This window comes from Agelaius phoeniceus, chromosome 4, assembly GCF_051311805.1.
Source record: "Agelaius phoeniceus isolate bAgePho1 chromosome 4, bAgePho1.hap1, whole genome shotgun sequence".
In the NCBI taxonomy this organism is placed as follows: Eukaryota; Metazoa; Chordata; class Aves; order Passeriformes; family Icteridae; genus Agelaius; species Agelaius phoeniceus.
In genome coordinates, this window is record NC_135268.1 from 2,679,123 (window position 1) to 2,696,135 (window position 17,013).

At 41.0% G+C, this 17,013-nt stretch overlaps 1 protein-coding gene across 1 annotated transcript in view; it reads left to right on the forward strand.

The window, feature by feature from the left end:
* SYNPO2 (synaptopodin 2) overlaps positions 1 to 17,013 on the forward strand; it is a 79,186-nt gene that overhangs the window by 39,303 nt on the left and 22,870 nt on the right. The window contains exon 2 of the mRNA XM_077176720.1: positions 13,226 to 13,377. Coding sequence (XP_077032835.1) covers positions 13,226 to 13,377 — 152 coding nt within the window. The remainder of the gene's footprint in view (positions 1 to 13,225; positions 13,378 to 17,013) is intronic.

Consider the following 17,013-nt stretch of genomic DNA (forward strand, 5'->3'; position numbering starts at 1 on the left):
ATGCCTAAAGCACTTGTTTCAAGAAGTTGAGAGAACCTGGAATATTGAAAAGCAAATATTGAGTCTTCAGTTTTCAGCTCAGTTCCTTCTCACCCACAAAAGACAACCAGATGAGAATATCTTTGTGGTTTTCACTTTTATACAGAATTTTTCTTGCCAATTGAGTAACTAATACTCTCATCTATAATAAAAAAGTAATGGTCTCCCCAGCACAGCCTTATATAGTTCTTTGAGTAGAAACTCTCTCTAAAAATAGAAATCTCTTTGACATTGAAGCTCCAGGCAGCAAGGAAACTGTTGCATTTCAAGCTGAAGCTTTTGGAAAGCGCGCTCTATATTTCCTTTACGAGTGTCCCACAAATGTTCAAAATGCATGACCTGTCCTGTGGTGAACTTTGAGCAAACAAGATTTTGTTTGCAGCCGGTGCTCTTGCAGCAATACCTTCTTAGAAACAAGCAATAAAAAAAGATGCAGCACTGGCAAAAGGTGCTGGATTTACAGCTCTGCAAAAATAACACTTTCTTTCCCCCCCACCCCTGCCTCCAGACACAACTGCCAGCTTTTCCCAGACTGCCTGACTGGGCATGATATCCTGAGTTAAGCCCAACACTTGCACTGAGGACAACAGGACAAAAACAAACAAACAGAAATCTCACACATCAGGGTAGCAGTTTTTTCCAGTTCTCAGGCAGACATTCCTCTTGGGAATACACAGAAAGGAATGGGCAGGGGGAACACAAATCCTCTTCATCCAGCCTTTGAAGATGTTGACAACTTGCTCTTACTAAAGTCAGGGACTAAACAAGCCAACTCTGCCAGCATGCTGGAATTGGAGACTGTAAGAATAGGAGGTCTAATTCCTGGGAGCACTAAGTCCAGGAGCATTAAACAGAGCTCAGCACCTCTGTGTTAGACTGGCCTCAGACACAAATGTGCAAGGACAACAGCCACAGTTGGACATGGGAGCCAGAAGTCTGGCTCAGCTTCCACAATTACTGTTGGAGTAAAACAGCAGTTCCTCAGTGTTCTGACTACTACTATCAATTTGCCATACCAAAACAGTTCACCTTCTACCACTGTAATATTCTCCTGAAAGCATATTTAACATGAATTTGAAATTGCTGGTATTTCCAAATTATGAAATGTGAGTACTGATCTTAAAATCTGAATGAGGAGATGGGGATATTATTCTAGCCTACCCTGGGAGAGATTAATTCTTCATTCAGCCTTCAGTTCCACAGCAAGTCTCAGGCTCTACTTGTAAGATACTTTGGTTTTCGTCTGGTTGGTCCCACACCTGACTTAGACAGGATTTTATTTAGGAGCTGAAAGAGAGATCATTAATACTATGCTCTATGTCCATTTCATGAAACCTGTATGATTGTCACATGTGTTCAAGAGCTGTCTTCACAAGAAAGGATTAAGGGGATGACACAGTGATCCTTTCAGTAGAAATACTTATTCCTGTGTATAATTATCTTTGGTTAAAGCCACTTCAGATTAAGCCACTGAAAAAGAAAGATGAATTCTTGTGACAGTTTGCATCAATCCATCTATGGCCATTCTAGAGCTTGATAAAATGGATAAAATTAAAACTAGGAAAATTCTGGAAATATTCTTTAAAAATTGAGACTCAGATAAGGAAATCTTCATGACAGATTATAGGCTTTAATTTTTTGCTTAAAAGCACAGGTTAAAAATCTTGCCCAGTGTTGTTGCCCAGGCAGGTGAGAAAGCCCACAGAGGGAATACTTTTGTGTCTCAATTCCCTGGAGCTTTTAAAAACATCTCTCAGGATTCTCCAGCCTCCATTTCCCCCATCATTAGGGCTTCCAGCACAAGCACAGAAACCTCGTCTCCTTTTCTGGGAGGAGAAATAGACCACTGACCTCCCCAGATTTCTGGCCTGCTCCAGGCTTGGATATCCTTGGTGTTCATCCGCTCTCAGAGCCATCATTGCTCTGGCCAGCTTTATTTGAGTCACCAGGGAGAGGTGAGGCTGATGAACATCCATATTTCCTGATGAGTCACAAAACAGAAGCTGTCCAGGACAGCAGCCAGGCAACACTGGAAGGCCTTCACATGAACCTACGTGTTGGCGCTCACAGAACATTCACCAGCTTTGGCAGAGCTTTTCCTCCTAAACACCAAGGTGGGTTGGCCTGAGGCTGCCTCAGTTCTAAAAGGTTGTTTCAAAACATTACACCCTAAGCATGAGGCATGCTAAGGAAATTAAAAGATTGGTAATTGATTCTGCATGCTTTCTTTGAGTGTTTGTTTAAATTGTGAGTGTTGGGAGACTTGTCTGAAACTGTACCTCATGGCTAAAGCTACTAGTCAATATAAATTTGTACATTACCTGTCTCAGATATGAAGAATTGAGCAATTAGAGAAACGTCAAGGAAGAGTGAAAATTCAGTGAAACAGGCAGTTTTGAAATTTGGCAGTAATAACTTTCCTGGGAAGTGTAGGGAAGCTTGAATCTAGCTGACTTATTTTGAGAAGTGGAAGGAATAGATACAGTTCAAGAGAGAATGACATGGTAGAGTTCTATGTGAAGCCCTGGTAAATAAATCTAGCAGTTTTCACAGAGGACCATTTTTCTATAGGCTAATTCTAAGTTTTATTTAGATGAACAGTCCAGGTAAAGATGACCACAAGCACTAGGAGCTGGAATACAGCCCCTGTAAGGAGCTCTCAGTTGAGTTTGGGCCACTGTTTGATTCATACTTCTCAAATGACTTGGAAGACTGTGCTTTCCTGTGAAGATTATTTGGCATTGGGTACTTTGCTTGTACATAGCACAATAACTGTTTAATGTATATTATCTAGATGCTGCCTTTACCAGATGCTCATGTTATTTGGTTTCTTTGAGCAAAGTCTCTCATTTGTGCTAATAGAGCCACCAAAGCCCCCCTACCCTGTAATCTGAGATCTTGCCCAGTTGTGCAGAGCTTTGTATACACAGAAAACTCCCACAATAAATACAGGGCCGCTGCTTTCTCCACTGGGAGTGAGGCAAAGCTTCCAGTTACCTCTGCATGGTGTTGACTGAATTGCTGCCTCAGCAGTGAGGCAAGTAGCAAGAAATACATCACTGGGCACACATTTCAGGATAACCTTGACATCACTGACAGTGATAGCTGCAGCCCTTGCTGAAACAGAAACCTGTAAGACAGCATTTGTTCCTTCTTGCTGCCTTTGCTATTCCTTTTGGGAGGATGATCATATGGCGTGCTCATGTATTTGCAAGCTCATGACATAATGTTAAGGGATTGTAATAAACAATACCATTTCGGGGAATAGACTGGGGAGACTGAACATTTTAACTGTCACTGGAGCAGTTTTGCTTTAAGGATTAAATGTGTTGTCTCAAATCCTGTCTTTCCTTCTCTGCCTGTTCCCATCCCCCCTGCATCAAGAGAATTTGGGCAGGTGACCAATGGAGTGAAAATGAGACAGGGGAGCCACACAGAACAGAGTAATTGATACAGGATATGAGGCTAGGAATGAGTGGATTTGACGAAGTGCACACCAGTAAAGTGAGTGGCTCATTTGCCTGCCAGCAGGATGGATTTATAGGCTGTGTGTCACTAAGAAGCCAGTCATCCCCCCTACTGCTACCTCCCCAAAAAACCCTCATGCCCCTCGTGTCCCCCCCCAGAACATTGCTTAATCTGAAAGGCAAGTCACAAGTCAAAGCATCAAATTACACAAACATGCTTTGGACTAAACTGGGGAAAGTACAAAGACCTCCAGCAAACTAATTTATTTTTCTTTTTTTAAGAAACTGAAGGGTTCAGTTACCTCACATACATTTGTTATTTTCTCCCAGCAACCCCAAATCTAGGCTAGAAATGTTCTCTTTGTAACAGTGTGCATATATTATATACCATCATTCTTTTAGCAGCACCAGCAGGTAAGTACTTTCAGGTAGCTTTTTACCTTTCATTTACTGGTGCTTTGACTGCAATTTTGGTATAAGAAAGGTGTCTCTTTTCCTACTGGAAACTCCCAGTGTATGGTCTTGGAACTGTACAAATACTGCAAGCATATTGCAGTTCCTCTACTCATCACTGACAAGAGCTCAGCCCCAGGTTAGGCAGTGCATATACTTATCCCAAGAACTGTCTATTGTAGCACTTGGTGCCTCCAGCTGTTCAGAAGCAGATAATAAAGACATTTTAGATCTCTATTTATTCTCCCTTGACCTTATCGTTATAGAAATTCTAATCTCCGGGACATAAGGTATACTGCAGTTAAAGACTTTTGATTCTACCTTTATACCAAAGCACTCAGTAAAAGTGCATTATTTTCTCAATCCCAAAGAAGCACTGACAATGCCATTATCTCTCTGCATGGGGAGCAGTGGGAAGGAAGAAATGAAAACATAGCTACAGTGTTCATGGAGAGATCAAAGTTGGTTAGGACTCAGAAATAAGGCAGGAAGCATACAGCCAGTCACTGCTCAAGCAGTGCAAGAAGGAAAGGGGAATGGAAATAGAACAATCAATGCACATCTACCATACTGAAAAGCTATGGCATCATTCCTCCCCTTGTCACATGTTCCACCATAGCAAAAATTCACTGTAAAAAGTTAAAGCAGCATGACAAAATTTTGGTTTTGACACATCAGCTACGAGTATGCAATGGTACACTCCAAGAAAGGCTATGCACTGGATCTGCTGTACAAAATGAAGCAGACTTTAAGTGCCGTACACCCAAGCTCACTGTTGGGAAATCTGCTGCGTCGCCAGCATACCACATCAATATTTCAGAGGTCATTATCTCATCTCTTCTTCAGCTGCTAACTTTGGGTTTCTGCCAGAAAAAGGCAACCGCCAGTAAGATGATACACCAGTACATTAGGCAAGGCTTTTGGGAATTTGAGCAGGCTTTTCTTCTCACTGAGATCAGTCTGCTCTCTGAGTCCAAATGGCACAAGTGCTCTGTCAATATATAAATGGCCAAACAGGTTCTGTAACCCTCCCACGACAGAATGTGCAAGAAGTTCTACCAAACTGCATTTGTCAAATAGACAGTGCGACGATCTGAACCTTTATGTAAGTACTTCTGGCACTGTGGGAAGGAGGAGACGACAGTCACTGAACTGATCCAGAATCAAGAAGTATGATTTCACATGTCCAGTCCAGCAGAAGAACTGGAGACAGAGTTAATCAAAAAGTAAAACAATATGGTACCATATCCCCTCTGCAAGAATGTCCCAGAATGAACTTAGAATGAACTTCTATATGAGCAAACCATGATTAAAAGTCTGCTTTAGCTGTGAGTTGCTAAGTAAAACCAGAACCTTTCCAATGGGATCCATGGATTATAAAGTTAAAAAGTACCTTTGTTTTACATGGCTTAGCATCCTAGATCTCCTGTGTTGCCATAAGCTACAATAATAATATACCAGCATTCAATTTTTTCTACGATGATCTTAATGATAATCAATGGCAGCACTCCTGTGCATTCAAAGAGTGCTTTCCTACCTCCCCTTCTGGAGAGGCTTTTTGAACATTTAGTAATAAAACTATGTCTGGGCATATTAACTATTTTCTGCTTTGATGTCTTTAATGTTATTTTGTCTCATAACCCATTTAGAAAGATAATTACCTTTACAGACAGACATGAAAGTGGATGTCTCTAGGAGGTTTCCTTTAAGACCAGAAGGAGAAAAGAGTGAGCTGAACTGCCCAATTCCCAATATCATTGTCCTATGACTGGGAAGAATTTGGTGAGAGGAAATATTCTGTGCTTACCTTACAAGCCAAAGATACTTCATTATTCAACGCTTGCTCTCAGGAAAACTGTTTGGGAGATAACTTAGAAGCATCTTTGTTTAACCCAGTTAATTAACAGGCATTTCCATTGTCTCACTAATCTTACTGTGCAAATCCTGCATACAATCCCCAAAGGAAGGGACACATAGACTTCAAGGTAAAATATATAAAAAGAGTTTATACTCATAATGTCTCTATTCATATTATCTATATTTATAGTAGCTAAAGTCACAGCACTTGAGCTGTAGCTCTGGGGTGAGGCTCCTCATTGCATTCCCATACATTCAGAGGAGCTAGGGAGCGGTTGGATCTCACAATCCCAGGGAACTTGCCCTGTCTGAAGCTTTTACTCTGTGGCTTTTTCCCTGACTGATTCTGAAAGAAAGTAGCTTATCTGGTAGAGAAATTCAGTCCAGAGAGGATGAGAACTGGAATCAGCTTGACGCAAAGTCACCTCCAGGCAGCACAGATGGAAATAGCTTGAGCCACATCATGCAGCAGATTCATGCTCAAGTACAGGCATGGCTAATGAAAGCAGACTAAAATTTGGTATGCCAGCTCTAAAGAGGCCATTTCTAAGAGTAAAATGCATGCAGCCATCGTGGAGTCTGTATACAGAATACATACACCCAGGTAAATCATCCCACTCCAGCTCCATCAATGACACTGTTACCTCTATAGCACTTTACCCATTTTGCTCAAAATGCAATCCATAAGCTTGAGCCCTAGCCTGCCAAAAATGCCTTCAGTTTAGACCAGAACCTAGTATTTCCAATGAATTTATGTGGATGTAAAGCAAGAGTTCTAGGCAAGAATATTTCCTAATTATATGGCTTTTAAAACTTCTCAAGGAACTCCTCTGCTACCATTACTCACTGAAATCTACAAGTGGCTCCAATTCCCTCCCTGAAGATCTGATGACTCTTTCCTTTCTGCACATCACTATCTCTCTACTGACAGCTACTTTCTCTTTATATACACGGTAAAACAGAAATTTAAGAGCACAAAGGTCTTCTAATTTTCCTCATTTATGGCCACTTTTTCCCTTAAGACTCATTATTTATACAGCCCACATTATAACTTGTGATGGCAGTGCTTGGGGATGGGGAAGAAAGCGTTAAGGTGGAAATACATTTGGATGTTCTCATTGTAAACCTGACTGAAATCCCTCCAGAAACCATGGAGAAAACAAGGGATGTGAGCTTGTCCCTTCATCACCCCCTCTGATTTAGCAATAGCACTGTTTACCAGCCTGGAGCCTCTGAGCTATTTAAAGGATCTACGGAGATGCCTAAAAAACCCAAGCACATTAGGAGGTAGGCTTAACTTACTGTACAGTCCTTCATATCTAACCCCCAAAAAGCTCACTAACTGAAGGCTACTTGTCTGTCTAAAGAACTCCTGCATGCATAACCATTGCCAAACAAGGCCCTAGAGCCTTATTTATAAACTGTGGCTGAATTAATTTGATTTGTAACTTCATTTTTAATTCCCTAACCTCATACAAGTCAAACTACTTATAGACTAACATTTGTCACTCCGAGTGCTTCTGCTTCCTTCTCATAGCAAAGCATTGTTCATTTTATTAGACTGACAGATAACTTTCAAATACTTTCAAATACATTTACCAGCCACTGTCCTTGATGTAGGATTTTTAACACAAGAGATGAAATGCCTTTTTTGGTGGGTTTTGGGATTTTTTAAAAATACTGTCTACAGGAAACACTGATCTTTGATTGCTGATCCTGAACTTCATGACTAACACTTAGCTAATCAATTAATGAGAAAAAATAACTTCTGGAAAGTATGACCTAATGCCTGATAATATTAAGCTAAGTAGTGAATACATTATTTATGCTGGTGTCAAAACATATTTAAGAAAAACATGTTAGCCAGATAAATTTATTGCAGCAATTAACAGGCAGGCCTTTAATTGTTGCAATACTAATTTGTATTTAGTTAAGTGGCAAAGCTCAGTTCCACTATACTTTGGATACTTTCACATCTGTCACTTTGTCAGCAAGCAGAATAAAACTTTCTCTGATGTCTCAGATTTTTGATCACTTCATCACTTCTCCTGTCTTTTCAATCACTTTGAATCACCACCTATTTTATGGCCAGGAGTGGACTATTCAAGTCAGTTGACTTCATTGTTATTTCTAACACATAACCCATTTAACTTGGATCCTTAACTTAATTATACTTTCTCTCAAAATTAAGGTATCTGACAGTAAATAAAAAAATAGATTCAGAAACATCCAAACTCTATTCAGGGTGTCCAAGTTATAGTGCAAGTTATTTCTTTTAGAGAGAGTATGACTTGTGAAAGGAGTGCATCCAAGACTTACTGCTTTAATATTAGTATGATCATCAAAAGAAGCAGCAGTGTCTCTCCAGCCCCACTTTCTTGCATACTGACACCTATTTTCTCTGCTTCTTTAGCATTTCATATCTCTGGCAATACAACAGAACAATGAAAAAACCCTCAACACAAGGCACATTTAAACAATGTCACTATATTAATTAATAGTTAGTTAGTTAGTTACTTACTTACTTACTTACTTAGTTACTTACTTAGTTCTACACACTAAGGGTACTAATCCCAAGATTTAGGTTAATGATTACTTTAAAAAGGCTTTAGATAGAAATTTATTAAACACATTTCTGCAAGACATCAAAGGGCACAGTTTGCTCCTGTAGTAAAAATTACTTCTTTAAAAGCTGGCTAGTTGGTGGGTCTGAGAAGGTAACATTAATCTGGGGAATCATTATTCAGTAAGGGTATAACAGCAGCCAAAGGACATGTCCTTTGTTATTGATACTTATTCACCAGTTTAAAAGAAAACAAAAAGGTCACTGCTGGTAAAGTTTGCAGTTGACATAACTAAAGTAGTAAACAATAATGAGGATGGACAACTGATCTAGAGAAGTCCCTTGCCTGGTAAGCCTTGCTATTTTGGGCAACATATTTCATCACAGCAGAGCACAAGGCCAGCCACCAAAGACCCAAACCTACCACTGAGGACACACATGTAAATAAGGTTCCAGGAACCAGCTTCAAACCTTGAGGGGCAACAGCAGCTCAAATGAGGCTTCAGGAATCAGACAGGTTATCTAACTGAATAGGCTCTTCCAGAGGTGACCCCTCAATGGAAGAAACTACTCTGTTTGTATGAGCAAGGTGCCTGAAATGCAGGGAAGGATATTTCCACTGGCAGTGGCAGTATTTCCTGTTCTGCTGTTTGTAAGCTGCTGGCAAACTGAAAAAGGATGAGTAAATAATTCTGAAAATAACTCATGGTTTTGGAAAGCTTGCTTTAAATTCAGAACTTTACAGTGCAAATATATGAATACTTTAAAGCTAAATAAGTCTTATTTTATTAGATACAATTTTAGGCTAAATGGACTGTGCTTATGGTCACAGTGCTCATTTCCTCAGATTGCTTGCTCACTCAGGCTATACCTGCTGCACAGCACTTAGACATGTCCCAGATAAAGGTGTGTACTCCTAGCTCCAGAATAAATTAACTCCAGGACAAGATTAAGATACACATCATCCTTAACAAAAAGCACTGATAAAGATGATGAAAAGATGATGAAAAATAATTCCTCATTGTGCCATTAGAGAACCTGGACTGCAGAGTGTTCTCAAGTCTATTTGCCTCACTTTAAACTCCAACTCACTGACCTTGTTACCAGGTTCAACATACCTCAACCCTGATCTGCTTATTATAGGGCTCAAACATGCACCCAAAATCATCAGCTGGTCAGCTGAGCCCCAGTTGCTGTCTGTGCATCCACTTGTAGCCACAGTAAGTAACAGGTGCATCTATTCAAGCTTTTTAGCTTCACTGGGATAACATTTTTGAAGCAAGTTCTCTGTTATTCCTGATTTACCATACTTTGTTTCATAGCATGGAACAGTTCTGGGTTGTAACTGGAGTGCTTTCAGATTAAATCAAAGGAGATCTAGTTATGTGGGAAGGAGTCTCCAGTTGGCAGAAGGAGACTTGATCTAGTTTAAATTAAAAGCACTACAGTGTACCCAGGATGAGGGCTGGGCCCTCCCATTTGCTTTCTCTAAAAATACATTTTCCCCACACTGCCATGAGCACAGCCACTGTGTATCCATCCATTTATTCTTTACTGGTGAAGAAACTGACTGGAACTGCCCCATGCTCTGAGCATCCATGGCTACTCCAGCCCCAGAGGCATCCCACAGCCACCACCAAAGCTCCTGTCCTACACTTTCCCCAGGTACCTGTTCTCTGAGAGGTGATCTCTCACCAGGCCAGCACAGCACCCAGACCTTGCTCACTCACCTTTTCCACCTGAAGTCTTCACAGATCCTCCTGAGCAGCCTCTGGACAGCCCCCAGTCCCTGCTGCCTCTGAACTGGTGCCGGGGGTCCTGGATTGCCTGGGGTGCTCAGATAACAGTGAACACCCAGGCCAAGTTCTTTGCATAGCATGGAAGAGTTTTCTCCTAAGTTTAATATTTCTGTGGATGTGAGGAATTGCTCAGCACTTGACATTTTAATCATCGAAGAGCACTCCTGATAGTGGGAAATTCTAGATACAGGAGAAATCTGGGAATAAAAAGAAATTACTCACTTCAGGTACATGAATAATAAAGAGTCCTGACTGAGGGGGAGCAGGAAATAGAGGCAGTACCAGCTGAAAATGGAGTGGAACTCTTCAAGGTGCCCACTAGCAGCTGGTATCTTGACAGGTTCAGCACTAGCCCAGTTTTGCTGTTTTGTACTGGTATTGCAGACATTGGAAAGCAAAGAAAATATTTTCAAGCTTATTTTTCTTCTGGTGAGATCTCATTCAAAAAAATTTATTGGGAAACTCACATTTTCTTCCTCAGAAAAACTTCAAGTACAAAGAAGTAACAAGTACCCGAGAAAGCCAGGGCTGCACTCAAGAGCAATCACTGGTTTTATAAGAATCTCTCCTGCTTTACAACCAAATAACCTTGCCTTAAGTCCCCAAGAACTGGATAAAGGCTTCTTACTGTCCCCTCTGTGACCAAGTTGCATTTCTGCTAACAAAAGCAGCTTTTGTTTCCCAGTGGGCTCCTCAAAGGCTTTCTGCCAAAACTTTGAGAAGAAACTATCCACTGAACACATATTTTACCAGGGAAATCTTTCTTTCCACAAATCTTCTTGGAATTTTGTTGTTGTTGTTTTTCTGGGTGGATCTTCTTTCTTTATTATTTATTTATTTATATTATTTTTCCCAGAAATCTGAAAAGTGTTGGTTTACATGAGTACATTTTTATTCATTTTTGTGGGTTTCCAGTGAAAACAAATAAACAAAGCCAGAAACAATTGCAGCTTGCCTGGCAAAGCAGTCTACATATTGTTGGGTAAGTGGGTGTTATGCTGAGGCTGAAATAACATGAATGATGATGGGATATTCTATCCTAAAAGCAAACTGCTATAATTTACCACAAAATCTGCCCTTGCCTATTTTCTTCTGGGTGCTCTCCCTTCCATTTTATTACCCCAACAGAAACAATAAAAAAAAAAAAAAAAAAGTTAATACCAAGGTGATTTTATACAGATATTGTTCAAATTTGGGAGGGTGTTTTTGCATGCAGTTTCATATTCCTCAGAATTGTGATCTCTCAACAATTCATAAGGCAGAAAAAATGGACTGAGAGAACCTTTTAAGAACTTTGAAAAGAAAATCAGTCTATCTCCTTGTCTGTTGGTTCTTCTTTTTAATGCTATCAAGGAGTCCCTCAAACACTAAATAAAGAAAGAGAAACAAGTTTTCTTCTCACAGTGTAGGTATCACATTATGCTGTTTTGGAGTTCACAGGTTTCTATAATGGGTGTTTATAGATTTTCTGAAAAAGGCTCACTCAAAATTCTTCATGGCATCTACATTAAATATTTACATTCAGGCCAAGATGTCTTGTAAAATTTTAATAGCATACCCTCCTATTAAAAAAAAGACAGTAACTAGACCTCATCCCAAATTCTAGCTCTTATATGAAACAAAACCTTCTAAGCACTGTCCAAAGTGTCATTTCTTCTCAAGGCACAAGGATGTTTATGCTCTTGTCCAAGGGGAGATAAACAGAGCAGCATACCACTCCATATTTGTAAATGTTAACTCTGCAAGGTAGAAACTGGCTTCTGTATGCACCAGGCTTCTGTTCCTTCACTGCTGCAAGAGCCATAATGTGACATATAGGAATGTGTAAATTGAAACAGCAGAGATAGACATGGTGGCCCTGCCACAGAAAAATGTGCAGTCTTACTGTTGTGGCCCACATCATCCTGACTCCAAGGAACTTCCTTTCTGAAATGTATCTTAGGTACCAGCCCAGTGGCTTAATAGAAAATCTGGGACAATTCCATGAGTCTGCAGGGCAGTTCCACTCTCAGGTCCAGAGTATATCAGAAGTAGCTTTTCTACAGTGAGTAGGAACTGATTCTGCTACTGTGAGTGTGGTAGAAATGCTACTTCTCTAAAAATTTTCAAGAAAACACTATGAGAATTAACAAGGGAAACATGCTGAATGAACTGGATGTGGTATAAGGCCAAAGTACTCACACCAACAGGTGAAATGGAGCTCAAAGAACTCAAGGCCAGCCTTTTTTTGTGTAGATGTCATTCCAAAATAGACTTGTGCAAGAATCCTGGTTAATATAACACACTCTTTGCCAAATATGTACTTTAAAAATAGCCATCAACTGTAGGCATACCTTGAGTGGTGTTAGAGCTGTCTGGGTTTTGTTATGCAAAGACTGTGATAAGTTATAACACACTGCCAGTGGAAAAAGGAGTGAAAATGAAAAACTGAGCTGCACAGGATTCTTGAATGAGAACTTAACAGAGAAGTTCAGACCATAACAGGCGTGCTTTAATAAATCAGGGCACTTACTCACATGACTAAACATGGATTTAGGATCTCCAGGGATGCAGATGTCTATAGTTTGGAGACTAAAACTACAGTTGGGCTTCTAAGGAAAAAGTGACCAGCATGTAGGTATTGATACTCTGCCCAGAGAGGCCTGAATTTACAGACTCTTCTTTTACAATCTCACTGCAGATTTCATCTCTCAGTAGTCTTCATTTTCAGAGAAACTAATGGGGCAGTTTTTTGCAGTTCTGCTAAACTGTGATCAATTGATTGTCTGTCTCAAATATCCATGTCTCCCAGTTTTAAAATAATTCATCCATCCTGTTTGACACCTAGCTTAGAAGCTCAGTAGAGCAGAAGGTTTTGTATTATTACTGGCCAGAATAGTATTAACCTCAACTGAGGCAAGTTATTAATTTGTGTTACTGTAAATTTGTTTATGATCAATATTATCAATCCTTTTTCACAGACAAAAAGTATGCTGAGGACATGGTTGCTGCTGTTTTCAAATAAACACTCATTGTGCAATTTGGAATTTTTCTTTGACTCGTTGTAGGTTCGCAGCAAAAGCAAAGCAGCCAAGGCTGGACTGTGTGAGGGGGATGAGGTGGTGTCCATCAATGGCAAGCCTTGTGGAGACCTGACCTATGCTGAAGTCATTGTTCTGATGGAAAGCTTGACTGACGTCCTGCAGATGCTTATCAAGAGGTACAGGAATGCTCAGGATGCTTTGGTGCAATTCAGTGAATCACCTGGAAAATGCTGGCTTTGTTTTGCAGACTTATACTGAGAGGTTCTGATAGTCCTGTTGTTAATGTCTGTAACTCTGCTTGGATGGAAAAGGAAGACAGAGAATTTGAGCTGAAGGAATTAATGTATATAATTTGAACAGCAGCAGTCAGGCACAGAATTAATAGTACAGTCTCCAAATGTAAGTATTAATACTTGCAAGGTGTCTACTACCATATATGCATACTGCAGAGCCTTGAGTTCAGTTATTCCCTGCACCCCTTTGAAGCAGTGAAGTGTTGTTATTCCCTACAGATAGGGAAGTGAGGCTTACATAAAACAAAGGCTGTATAGATGGAGAAACTGTGCTACCCAGATAGGCCTTGATGATGACATGGCAAATGGTCTTCTTGGGTGGCAAAATGTGTTAGTGGTCAGGAGGAGGAGAGGGTCTGGAAGTCATGAATTCTATTTCTGTAGCTGTTATCACCTCACTAGGTGAGGTGGGGGAAGTCACAGCTCTCCGGGTCTCAGTTTCTGCCTTTGCAAAATAGTGAGAGGGAATTTTAGTTTTTGAAAATGCTTTGAGTTTCTTAGAGCAGAGATGCTTCATGCAAACTTGCAATCAGGCCAGCATTACTGCTCACTGAACGTCAGTCTATTCCAATGCCTGTTCTGTAATTGCCATCAGTGTAATAAAGGCAACCTGAGTTCAGAGCCACCTACAGTAAAGCACATTCTCCCCAGACTGTGAATTCAGACAGGATGAACTCTGAGTTGCCTTCAGTGGGGGTAAGAAGAGGGAGAAAATTCTTGAAACTCCCACACTCCTTGTAAGGGCTTAAGGCTCCCCCCAGAGCTACTGCAGCTCCCTCTCACAGGCAGGACCAGGAAAGGATCAGAATTCATCATGACAGCTACCAGAGCAGTGTCCCTGGAAAGGCTGAAAACAGGCACTTGTCTCTGGTTACCAGGGATGTCTACGCAGCATATGGAATTCCTCATGGTTCCTGCAACCTGCACAAAGGAGCTTTCCTCAAGTGCTTAGCAGTTCAAAGTGACAGTCTGCCTTCAAAACTAGATGCTCTCAAGGAGTGCCCATTTTATTTATCACAGACATTTTGCATGGCCTCTGATACATTGTCTGGGGCTGAGTAATGGATCAGTGTGACAGGATCAGGGGGACAGAGGTAGCTGAGGATTAGATCTTACCTTCCCCAGAGTGCACAGCTCCTGCTCCTGGTTCAGCAGGGGAGCAGCTGAGTGTTCCTCATGTGATAGCTGCATTCTTCTGTTTTTAATTCATAACGTGGCTATTGGAGCTGCACTTGTAAGAATGATATTTGTGGCTGACCAGCTGTCTTCTCTTCAGCCATAGAAATAGCTCCACATACTTTGACTCCTGCCTGTTGCTGTTCCATAACTGATATTTCAGTTGTCTGAAGGCCACAGGATGCTGCAGCTGAAAGGGACTCTCCATTGCCCCTGCTAGAATGCATGCTGAACAGCAAGGCATGTCCTGAAAAGATGAGAATATCAGAAAATATCAGAACCAAAACAGAGTGCTTATACCATATAATTCAGGGTTTCATGGACTGAAACCATGTCAGAAGTTTTAGGAAAATTGGAGTTGCTCAACACTCTGAAAGTGACTCAAATGTTCTAAAAAAATTAATTGTGAGAATCTTTAAACTTCTTCTCATTAGCTCACCTCTCCCAAATCCCAGTCCTTGCTGTCTGTATCTTCCCAGGTATGAGAGAATGGAGTGAAACACTTCTCTTCTGCTCCCACCTCATTTGTGGGTACTATTCCTCTCAGCACAACCCCCAGAGGGATTTTTCAGGAGGTGTCTTAGCATCCTTTGAGATCAATGGGAAGCAAATCCTTCCTTTCCTTAGCAGCCACCTCAAGAAAATGCTGGAAACCATGAGGAAAGAGTAATTTAAGTGGTATTCCACTGCTGATCTTTACATCTAAGTATCTTTTGTTAGCAGGGAAGAATATTTTCCATTGGAAAGTCCCTGAATTTTTTGCATGAAGGATGGATTTTCACAGGCATTAATTGTTGACCTAATTCTGCTCTTACAAATCTTACTGAGAGGAAAATTGGGCTTTTAAAATAGTTTTTAAAATGCTACTTGGCCTTTGATGTCTACCAAAAGTTTTCCCAATGCCGTGTAAGCCACAGTGAGTTAGTGACCAGCAGCAGTGGCCAGAAAATGCTGGGTTTACAGGATGAGAGGAAAGCGACACCCTGCAGGGCGGGCACTCCCAGATGCCGTGTGGGGGAGCTTCTCTCTGACCTTCCCGGCAAATGCTGGGCAAATGCTGAGCAGATGGATCCGGGAAACATGGAGAGAGGGGACAGACACTGAAACACCAGCCCGGCCTCCTCACATCAGTGTTAGCGGCTCCTGGGCTACTGCTGAGTCTGGAGAGAACATTTCCAGGGGGAAGAAGGGAGTGCTCCGTGCATGCCGACATGAAATACTCCATGTAGGGAGTAAAAACATGAGCCTATGACAAACCCTGCCGTGCTGACTCCAGGAGTTCTGCTTCCTTCCTGGAATTACACCAGGGCTGTTGTTCCTGCAGTGAGCTGGAAAGGCCTGAAAAAGAAACAATCATTTGACAAAACAGAATGTGAAACTACAAAAAGAAATCATTCCCAGTATTCTGCCTTTTGACACAGGATGCACAATTATGTCTATATAGAGTAGAAGTATATCCATACGTAGCAAGGGCCTTGTAAGGTGGAAATCTTTCTCTCCCACACATACACACAATCATTCAACTACCAATAAAGGCTAACATTTAGCTGGCCCAGCCCCCAGTCCATATCTTAGAAGGAAATGTTTACAGATTTCTGTAATTTATCTGTGCTTGGGAGCACTACAATTGATCATCCAAGCAGCACCATCCGATGGGATCCAGCAGCACTCACAAGGAGCTCCCTAAATGAAAATCTGCCTGACCTTTACCAAGCCCCATATGTGGTGAAATGGAGGTTCCCCCTCTCGTGCTATTTGAGGCAGACCCAGGCTGCCACAAGCAGTGAGCTGCATGCCTGAAAAGCAAGTGATATTGAAGTTTCTTCAGCACACTGACAGATTCATTCCTTCTGCTGCTTCTTCCAGCCTTTATTTCTAGGGGGTTCCAAAGTTTCAGAATAGCCAGGGCTGCTTTTGATCTCAAAAACCTCCCTAGTACTTGATATTAGTACTTTACTGAGGACACCTACCACTTCCCTCATTTGAAAAAGTGCTTCCCTATCTTCTAGCAGATAGAAACTCTAAATAACATGCTGCAGCCTTGCTGTACAGAGAAGATTTCTCCTCAAATTAATAGTATGGTCCAGAGTACTGAAAGAAGGTGCTAAAGAGTACACCAGGTGTCATAAGAGCAGTACATCATCTTAACTGGGCCAGAGGAATTAATAGTTCAGAAAAAGGAGCTACACTGACATATATTGTAGGTTTTGTAAGTGAGAACAACATTTTCCAGCTGGAAATAGTTTATTTTTAAACAGGTAGGGAATATTGTATAGGTCCACTACCCTTTTTTCATGGATCACCAGAATAGGCCCAGAATATTTCAATTAATCCATTATATAT